Genomic DNA, 10,540 nt, shown 5'->3' with positions numbered 1-10,540 from the left:
AACTGTCACTGTAGTTTACACAACTGCATTTGTAATAGCATTATTATTTTTTAGTTATCCATAAACAAATTTGTCAAGATTTGAAAACCTCACTACTCATTTCAAAGAGTTCAAACCCAAAAGTTCACACTCACACTTGAATCCCCTCAACATTTTGTTATTTAATAATGCAATTATCAGCTATGCGAAACAATATGAGGTAGCCATTGCTAACAAGTAGTATGTAGACCAACAAGATACTTAACACTCAGTAATGCCAACTGTTAATCTATTTAGGTTAGTATTTTAATAGAGGTCAATATGTAGTAGTAGTTACTGTGATGTAATACTTGCATTTCAGGTAGATTGTGTGACATCATGGTTTCAGTCTGGAAAGTTATAGTCAAAGCTCTGCTTTGCTATCAATTGGGATTCTGCATGGCAGACGAATTCAAGAAAAGCCAGCCACGAGCTGCCAAATATAAAAGTGAATTTAAAGACCCTCTAGATCCATTTGACAAAATAAGCGTAGCAGGAAAAGAGAAAGAAGATGGCACGAAGCTATCTAAACTGCCTGATACAAGCAAAGATGTTCCTACTTCAGATGATGTTCATGGCAAACATAAAGGTCAATAGGTTACAAATATGTTGCTGATTCATCAACAGATTAATCTGTGAGCATTACAGGCATTTTCAAGGTTTGTTGCTAATCACCTTCTTTTCTTGCCACAGAATCACCTACAGATGGTTTAACTATTATGCCTAACATAAAAGATGCAACTGAAGAAATTCTTTCAGAAGATCTAGATAAAAACCATAATGCAATCAGATCATGCGCGGCTGACAATGTATTCACAAGAAGAATGATATTATCTTTGCTCAACCATATCAAGCAGGTAAGGCTTTCCTGACGTTTTATTTGCTGAAGGTTGATTAGTAGTGCATAGCGTACTTTTATTGCTCCGAAACTTGCGCAGTTTGTGCTCAGTTTGTGTAACCTGTTTTAACCTAGGGCTAATTTTTACTTGAACACAGATCATCTAACAATCAATTGTTTTAATAATTTGTTGGTGTTTTTGTTGTTGATAGTACAGACTAATGACAGTTAGAATGTGTATGAATATCTGGTTAGCTATGGTTATAATAGATATTTGCGAAAAAGAGTGAGCAGTAATTGCATTGCAATGAATAGCATTATAAAGCAGGCACACAAGTCTACCTGACTCATGTCTGAGGATGTGTATCAGTTGACCCACTTATTCATAAGGATGTGTATCAGTTGACTCATTTATAAGGTTGTGTATCAGTTGACTCACTTATTTATGAGGTTGTGTATCAGTTGACTCACTTATTCATAAGGTTTTGTATCAGTTAACTGACCTATTCATAAGGTTTTGTGTCAGTTGACTCACTTATTCATAAGGTTTTGTATCAGTTAACTGACTTATTCATTAGGTTGTGTATCAGTTGACTCACTTAATCATAAGGTTTTGTATCAGTTGACTCACTTAATCATAAGGTTTTGTATCAGTTAACTCACTTATTCATAAGGTTGTGTATCAGTTGACTCACTTATTCATAAGGTTTTTTATCAGTTGACTCACTTAATCATAAGGTTTTGTATCAGTTGACTCACTTAATCATAAGGTTTTGTATCAGTTAACTCACTTAATCATAAGGTTTTGTATCAGTTAACTCACTTATTCATAAGGTTTTGTATCAGTTGACTCACTTAATCATAAGGATGTGTGTCAGTTGTTTAATCTATGTAGGAGGCAGCCGATGGAGAGTATCTGGCATCATTAAGCATACAGAGCCATTCTCTGGGAATTCTGAGAGAATTTGCCAAATCAGAGTTGATAAGCATTGATGAGGCTACTGAAATATTTGTCGATAGTGTCAACTATATTCAAGCTACGCAACCTTTCACTGAAAACGCTCTTTCATGGCTGGCTGGGTATGAGAGCACAATAACTTCTTCTCTCCAGGTTAGCAGTGCACATTTTTCAAAACCATATGTGATTTCCTTATTCGTTGTAGTCATAAACCGGATCATTTGTGCTGTATTTACTTTTAGATTCTGCTGATCATTTTTTTCACTGTGCATCTCATCCGCGTCACCATGGGCTTGTGGAGATGGTTAGGGTGGAGACCATTCTTAATTTTCCTTTTGATCACTTCTTTTCTCGTCAGTGTTCCATGGACTTGGGTTCATTTGTACAAGGTGAGTGGGAACTTGTATCGATATGATTGCATTCTTGTAGATAGAAGTGGTCATTTACAAGTGTTGAATATCTAGGTGTTGACACCTCTTTGTTTAAGAATGAATGATATGATCATCTGTGTGGTTCTGCAGCAAAAGTTGGCAGAGAGACTTCAGAGAGCTGATCAGCGCATTACTACTCCTCCGGATTGTGATCCCCAAAGACTCAGTATTGCGAACTTGGTTCTGTGGTTTAGTACAACTGACACATGTCAAAAGTACTATCAAGACCAGATGATTGATCCTTTGTGGGAAGTCAAGCCTACGACGGTAAGAATTCTTTAGTTATGTTCATGAATTAGACTTCTTTTAATATGCTCTTGCTTTAATATCTTCCTTTAATATGCTCATGAATGTTGAATTGCAACTGTTGGTTGTCTCTGTCTGTACTAAACTTTACATTTTCAAGGTTAAGTCTTTATTTATACTAGTTTTGTTCTTATTCTACTACCCCGATTTGTTGCTTGTCCTCTTTGCACTTGATAGATCTAGCAAAAACTGCTCCTTGTTTTCGTAACGCTGCTAACAAATTCTGTCTACTTTTCGACTAGAGTTCATCTCCTTATGATACCGTCAACAAATTCTAGAGTATTAATAAACATAAATAGGAAACCAGTTATTAGTGCAACTATTGTCTTTATGTGGTCTTGTTTACTTATTCGGTGTTCAGTTGTATGTATCTTTGTATGCTCTTGTTTACTTATTCAAAGTGTTCAGTTGTATGTATCTTTGTATGCTCTTGTTTACTTATTCAGAGTGTTCAGTTGTATGTATCTTTGTATGCTCTTCTTTACTTACTCAGAGTTTTCAGCTGTATGTATCTTTGTATGGTCTTGTTTACTTACTCAGTGTGTTCAGTTGTATGTATCTTTGTGTGCTCTTGTTCACTTACTCAGAGTGTTCAGTTGTACATGTATGTATCTTTGTATGGTCTTGTTTACTTACTCAGTGTGTTCAGTTGTATGTATCTTTGTGTGCTCTTGTTCACTTACTCAGAGTGTTCAGTTGTACATGTATGTATCTTTGTATGGTCTTGTTTACTTACTCAGAGTGTTCAGCTGTATGTATCTTTGTGTGCTCTTGTTTACTTATTCAGAGTGTTCAGTTGTATGTATCTTTGTGTGCTCTTGTTTACTTACTCAGAGTGTTCAGTTGTATGTATCCTTGTATGCTCTTGTTTACTTACTCAGAGTGTTCAGTTGTATGTATCTTTGTATGCTCTTGTTTACTTATTCAGAGTGTTCAGTTGTATGTATCTTTGTGTGCTCTTGTTTACTTATTCAGAGTGTTCAGTTGTATGTATCTTTGTATGCTCTTGTTTACTTACTCAGTGTGTTCAGTTGTATGTATCTTTGTGTGCTCTTGTTTACTTATTCAGAGTGTTTAGTTGTATGTATCTTTGTGTGCTCTTGTTTACTTACTCAGTGTGTTCAGTTGTATGTATCTTTGTATGCTCTTGTTTACTTACTCAGAGTGTTCAGTTGTATGTATCTTTGTATGCTCTTGTTCACTTACTCAGAGTGTTCAGTTGTATGTATCTTTGTATGCTCTTGTTTTCTTTCTATTATTAAATTGTTTACCTTTTAAATTTTAACTATTATTTATTGTTACTCACTTATTTTAAAACTATTTTTTTGTGTCAGTTATATTGTGTATATGCAAAAAAACTGTTGGGTCTGTACATTCGTGCAGTATCAAGTTACACGTTTATGTCAGCTTAACCAGGTAATCTTGTGGTAAATTGCATGATTTCCTAAAGACATTTCTTTCAGAAATCATACAAAGATTTTCTTTCAAGACGAAGGTCTTTATTGTTCTTATCACAAAGCAGCATCATTCCTTTGTATCATTGTAGGCCATTGCTGTCACATTCGTCGAGTTTTTTTGGGAGCCTCTTAGGATAATGGGAGGTCCCTTGGCAGAATTCATCAATGAAGTCCTTGAACCTCTGCCATTTTATTTGAAGCCTTTTGTGTCCGTATTCGGGCTTGTGTTTCTGTGGTGGTGCATGGTTCTTGTTTCTGGCATGAGGGTTTGGACTTGGTTTTTTACTGTGGAGCCTGCCGTTACAGCACAGCACCAGGTAAGCAATCTAAAGTAACCAGTTACAAGGCGTACTTGTCTCAACTTTGTCTCCAGTTTGGGAAAGTAACTGTTTAAGTGACCATAAGGTTCATAAGGTTTTGGATAGCTTGACTTGCAATTGTTGCAAGAGATGAATTAGTGATTATCTACTCTTACAATTAGCAACCCAATAGACCTATAGCTATTTACTACACCAGGGTCTGATGTTCATGCTGTGCTTTAGGGTTTTATCTAACAATTCAATTTAGTACAATAAGTAATTAGCTAACTCTACATGAAAATCCTGTTCATAAAGCGTCTTGCTATCAACATTTAGGTAGTTTTACCAATATTTAGAGAATAGAAAGCATCCATCTTACATGCACTACATCCACTATATGCACTACACACACTAGATACACTATATGATTTACATGCATGACATAAAATATATACTCTACATGTACTGTACATACTACATGCGCTATATACACTACACACACTATGTACACTACTTGTCTTATATACATTACATGCGCTATTCACACTACATGCATTACATGCGCTGCATACACTACATTCACTACATCTACTGCCTGGCACTACATACACTAAATGCGTTTTACATACTACATCCACTACATATACTACCTGCGCTATATACTCTACATGCACTACACATACTAATGCACTATATACACTGCCAACACTCTAATTACTTCCTGACGCTTTTTTGCACTACATGCTTAACATATATTGTTTGCATTAAGTATACCTCCTGCACTACATATACTGTATACATTACATACAGTGCTTGCTCTGCATTCACTACATACACTGCATAACAATATATTCATTTTATGCATTACATGCACTTCTTGTACTACATAGGTAGATATATACATATATACATACATACATATACTGTATACTGCACTCATTACATTCAGTGCATATTTTGTAGGCATTATGTGCACAGCATGCGCTGTAACAGTCAAACACTGCATGCACTACATACACTGGATGCAGTGCATATGATATAAGCACTGCATAAACTATGTACATGTATATTCAAATTTACAAAAATTGTCATTTATTTTATTAGATTTCATCTTCAACTTCCTCTGCGCTTGAACTAGATAATTGAAATTATAGTGCATAGACAACAAAATATTTAATGTGGACTCCATCATTAAAAAAAGATTCATTTTATTTTAATGCTATACTGCTACCATATAATCGTAAATACCGGTGTAGCCTGTGCTATAAGTTCAGCAGTTGGCAGCTCTTCTTACCACACAACTCCTAGGATTTCTCTCTATTTATTATTATACCTGGTTTCATGACATTCTCAATAATAGATTAGACTTATCCATCTGACAATTCTATGTTTACTTCTATCAGCCATTCCACTAGCAGTTTTATTAAAGTCATTTCTACGAATGGGACAACTAGGGGTCAGCAGGTTTTACAGTGTTATGGTTTTATTATGTTCTTTATAGGTTATGATTTTAAACATTTGTCTTATAATTTATTGTGAGTTAAAAATTTTGCATTAAAAATAACTTCATGTTCAAATCACTTAAATTGTGTTGAATGCTGCAAATTGATGTGAGAACATTTTTGGCTAATGTAAAATTATCTTCATAAATGTAGTGCAGTTAACCCTCGACATTTGAAGTCTATTAACTTGGCTCGGACTGATGTATGTATGGACACATATTCAAGAAAGAATTGCTTTTCCTTCATTTTATTCCAGAACCCATAAAACGATGATAAACAGTTCAACTAACTACATATGGCATTGTGTTTTATTCAAGCATGTAGAAGACTAAATGTAAAATCTGGATTATATGTAAAAGCTGAATTAATGAAGGATTAGCCAGAGAAACAAGGTGTTAATTCTTAAACTGCCTTTGGAGACAGATGCAAAGAAATGTAGGCTCGGTGATGTGCAAGTTTGGTGGTAGAGTTACTCATAGAATTATGCATGTAATTTGCTCCTACATAGACCGCAATTTAACCTGATTTCTACATTTTGCACTAATTTTACATTTTTTGTTTGTTTTAATTTTTACTTACATAATTCTAATACCTTGAGCAGTTTTTGACTTTATATGTTGAGAAAGGTGGCTAATCTAAAGATTTGTATAAAGAAGTGATCACAAGGTTTGCACTGAAATTATTTATGGCTGCCAGACATTGAGCAGTCTTGCATGCGTAAATAGTGGGTGATATCAGATTCCCTTCTTAGTGTCATACTCTATTGTACGCCGAATCGCTTACATTTACACTAAGTGAACACTTCATCAGGTTCAAGACTGGACTGCATAACAAGTCTCAAATCTTGCTATATAATAACTCACTGGTTGAAGCTGGTTTAGCATACCTCCAGAAACAGTTTTTTCATTTTAGCTGACAGCTATGCAGCACACTGTCGATCAAATGCAACAATTCATACAGGAAGTAGGCAACTCCAATCTCGAGCGTGATAGTCGGCTACAGAATACTTTGGAAAGGTTAGAAGAGCAAGTGACATGTCGTGATGATGTAAAGGAGTTGCTTCCTGTGCTCCATGACATGTGCGCTGATTATGGACAGAGACAGAATAATGTGGTTGGTTTTCTCAGTCCATATCTAGTTTAAATTGTTGCAATAGTTTCTACAACCCTGTTCGGTTGAAATTAGACATTTCTCTGCCCATAGAATGCAGGGTTTTATTTTTTGCATCTATAGGCGCCGCGTGCTATCCATTCAACCATCTTGGAGACAACATCAGCATCTGGCCAGGTTGGCCCTGCTGGAGACGGGGTGACAGTAGCGGCGAGGCTGACTGACGCAAAGTTTGGGCTTAACTCGGTAGACCATATCGTGCTTACCACAAACAGCATCACTGTCATATCTGAGTACTATGAGAAACTTGGAATGACTCTCACTACATTTGGGGTAAGAAAACAATGACCGTTACCTCTTGCGTTGTTAGATTGGTAAATTAAGTAGCGCCTCCCTATCGACTAGAGTTACATTCAATCTTACTCTGTTGCATAGAATGACCGGAAGGCACTGCACTTTGGAACATCAAAAATTAACATACACCAGCTTGGCAAAGAGGTGGAACCTCATGCCAAGCAACCGAAACCAGGAAGTCTGGACATCTGTTTAGTTTGCAGTTGTAATGTGAAGACAACTCTCAATCATCTGCAAGTAAGTCTGTGTTCAACCTTCTACTTATGTAGAATGCTTCAACTCTAGTTTTGGTATTAAAGTGAATCGTATGAAACAGTATGGATTTTGAAAAAAACATGTTATCTCGGAAAGGCTTTTAAATACATTGTAAACATATAACACGCTATCTTATCCGAAAATAGATCAAAACCAACCTCCCAGATTGTCCTATCAGAGATGTAGCATTAACTTAACACTGCATTTAGTATTTGAGTATATCCTTTGCTCGAGAGATATGTATATTTAGTATAAAAATTCAATTTTCTTAAGACCAACAGTTTATCAGAGCAAGACTTCCCATTTATTTCAAAATCCAAAATAATTAACCAGACTAGAATACAATACTGTATATAAGTGAGATTCATTTACACAAGTTGTAATGAACTCAAGTCAGTCACAGTTCCTGCTGAAAAACTTACCAACAATTTAATCAAAATGGGAAAGACCCCAAAGAATTTTAAGTGTATTTTTTACAGATGTCAGATTTAACAAAATGCATGTTTTGTACCATCTTCACATGAAACCTTTTTGTGAAATATACTGTACAGTGGACCCTCGCCATAGGATTTTAATTCATTCCAGTGTTGGCATCGTAAGGCGGAAATTTTGTATAGAGAGAAATAAAAGCCCATAGTAAATAATTAATGCACACATCTCCTGGTAAAGCTCATCAATGTTATATAGACATGTACATACTGTACATATTAAAAATTAATAGCAAAGCTAACTTAGCATATGTTAGCATATGCTAACATTGGTAACTATAGTTACTCACAGTAACCTTAGTGTGTTTAGTGGTTATGATCTGCAATAAAATGTAACGTTACAATGTACTATGCACAGTACGTAGGAAGTTCTTAGTTCTTACCTTCGAGGCAGACATATAACGTAAACGTTGAATTTAACTTAAATGAATTTAGCTTACACATTCTTAAAGCTATGTTTTAGTGTTTTTAACTATTTTACTGAACTTCAACTTTTACACCACTAAAATTTTATCACCTATCTATTCCCAGTTTCATTTTCACAATAACTAATGAATAATGCCGAACTGAGAGATATCGCGCATCGTATCTCTTTCACGCGTCGTATGAGGAATTTCGGCGAATAGAATGTCAACATATTTGTTATTCCGGGCGTATTCAGTACACTGACTGGCAAATTTGAGTTTCGAGCAAAATTTTTGTTGATATCGTCGGGCAAAAATGTTTCGTATGGAAAGGGCGAAAAATTGTCGTTTTACATCGTAGTGCAAAAAATAGTATACATGTAATAGGGTCATCATAATCCCGAGGGTGCACTGCACATCAAATTCATGATATTTTATAAAACTTACCATTTTTTTATCTTTGGTCATTTTAATTCCTTGGTCAACACATGGAAATGATGTCCTTGGTGCACAGTCGACCCTCATCAAGCGAACTAATAGTGGTAGGAGGGGGTCAGGTATAGCCGATTGTTCAGTATAACTGATGTGCTTATCTATACATGTAAGTCAATATATACAAGGAAAATCACATTAATAAGGTCTATATACATTGCACTATATGTTGTGCATGATATTATATCGTATATACTTTAAAATATTCAGCCTTCAAAAAATATACAGTTTGAATACAAAAGAAGTAAATGTATATTTACAATGTGTGGATGACCAATGAGCTCGAGGTGACGGATATTAGGCGATGGTAAATGTGGTAATTTATTTGGAATCAGAAGCTGATAGCCATTCGTAAAAGGCTACCGAGACTGAAGTCATGGCTGATCGATTTTTTCATCAATTTCCACAATGTTGGGATAAGCAGGCTTAAAAACAAATTTTTTTGTTGTTCTTCTAGCTGTTGTCTACAGATAATACATGCATCTCTAAAATGTTGATAATATAGTTGGATCTCATTATTCAATGACAAATAATAATATTACTGAGTGATATTCGTAGGAGAAAGCTTGGGTTTTCGAGGCAATAGTTCATCTTTACCTCCGTCGCTAGAATCTTGTCTGTTGCCACCAATTCCCAGCTATTTTATTTCCGTCATCACCTGATAGCCAGGGGCATCTTCTGTGTATTTTAATCAGCTCCTAACGTCGATTTCATACATATCAGCACCAACTCTTGTAAAGTTTGGTGCCCAGCTCATCTGGTATCCAAACTAATGGGATTTATTTTAATGAGGGTCGACTGCATATAGTTATCAGTATTTGCTGTATGTATTTCCCGTGTTTTCAAAATGTCCTTGCGAGATGAAGTATGATTAAAGACAAGCTCAGGTGTCACATGACCAGCTTCAACATAGATTCATCTGATTTGCGACTTCACTCATTCACTTTAGTTTTATTTACAGGAGGTGAACATAAATAAAGAGTTAGGACCTGTTGAAAGGACGGGTGCGCGGGGCAAGATTACATCAGTATATATCAGAGACCCTGACCATAACCTTATCGAGCTCGCCCATTACAATAGGTCAACAAATACTGCTGATATAACAACTCTTGGGTGATGTGGTTGCGCACATTTTATTTGACTTATTTAATACAATTTTTTTACCTAGTCAGTACATTAAAGATAACTAAGTGTTTATTGTTTGTATAGATTGATGATCGACAAGACATTGTAATATAGTTTAAGACCAATTTTCTTCTTTCGGGCATGTTATATCCTCACACAGTTTGTTTAGTGACTATTTCACCAGGAATTGTTTATTCAGTGACTAGTCATCTACTGGTGTGGATAACATTTAGTTAAGGCACACCAGTGAATGGCAGGTGGCAGTACAGCCAGCTCTTGGCAACAGCCATAAGGCGTAGTGGCTAATAAAATTTTGGAGTAGAGCTAGATAGGAGCTAATGATATCATCAAATGCCTCAAGGTGTCACCTGTACAGGACAGCGCCACGGCACAACATATGGATTATACGGGTAGGTGATGTTGCCCTGAGGGTAGCCATCATTGACATCCAGCTGAGGCGTACGCTGCTTAGTATCGCTACAAAACTAATTAGCAATTGAGAG

At 35.8% G+C, this 10,540-nt stretch overlaps 1 protein-coding gene across 1 annotated transcript; it reads left to right on the top strand.

The window, feature by feature from the left end:
- The first annotated feature begins 345 nt into the window (after window positions 1-345).
- On the top strand, window positions 346-10,493 carry LOC137410567 (chloride channel CLIC-like protein 1). Its single transcript, XM_068096005.1, has 10 exons — window positions 346-607; window positions 712-875; window positions 1,752-1,967; window positions 2,057-2,203; window positions 2,336-2,512; window positions 4,098-4,325; window positions 6,722-6,922; window positions 7,043-7,252; window positions 7,355-7,510; window positions 9,874-10,493. Exons 1-10 carry the CDS (start codon window positions 358-360, stop codon window positions 10,027-10,029), a joined length of 1,905 nt encoding a protein of 634 aa, XP_067952106.1. The 5' UTR covers window positions 346-357; the 3' UTR covers window positions 10,030-10,493.
- Window positions 10,494-10,540: the final 47 nt, after the last annotated feature.

Source organism: Watersipora subatra, chromosome 1 (assembly GCF_963576615.1).
Source record: "Watersipora subatra chromosome 1, tzWatSuba1.1, whole genome shotgun sequence".
Classification (NCBI taxonomy): Eukaryota; Metazoa; Bryozoa; class Gymnolaemata; order Cheilostomatida; family Watersiporidae; genus Watersipora; species Watersipora subatra.
This window is presented reverse-complemented; position numbering and strand designations above follow the sequence as displayed.

Bases quoted from the DNA above. Each gene is read 5' to 3' on its own strand.
- LOC137410567 (XM_068096005.1), top strand. From the start codon at position 358: ATGGTTTCAGTCTGGAAAGTTATAGTCAAAGCTCTGCTTTGCTATCAA. The intron at 6,923-7,042 runs GTTGGTTTTCTC...TTGCATCTATAG, and splicing joins GACAGAGACAGAATAATGTG to GCGCCGCGTGCTATCCATTC. The intron at 7,253-7,354 runs GTAAGAAAACAA...TCTGTTGCATAG, and splicing joins TGACTCTCACTACATTTGGG to AATGACCGGAAGGCACTGCA.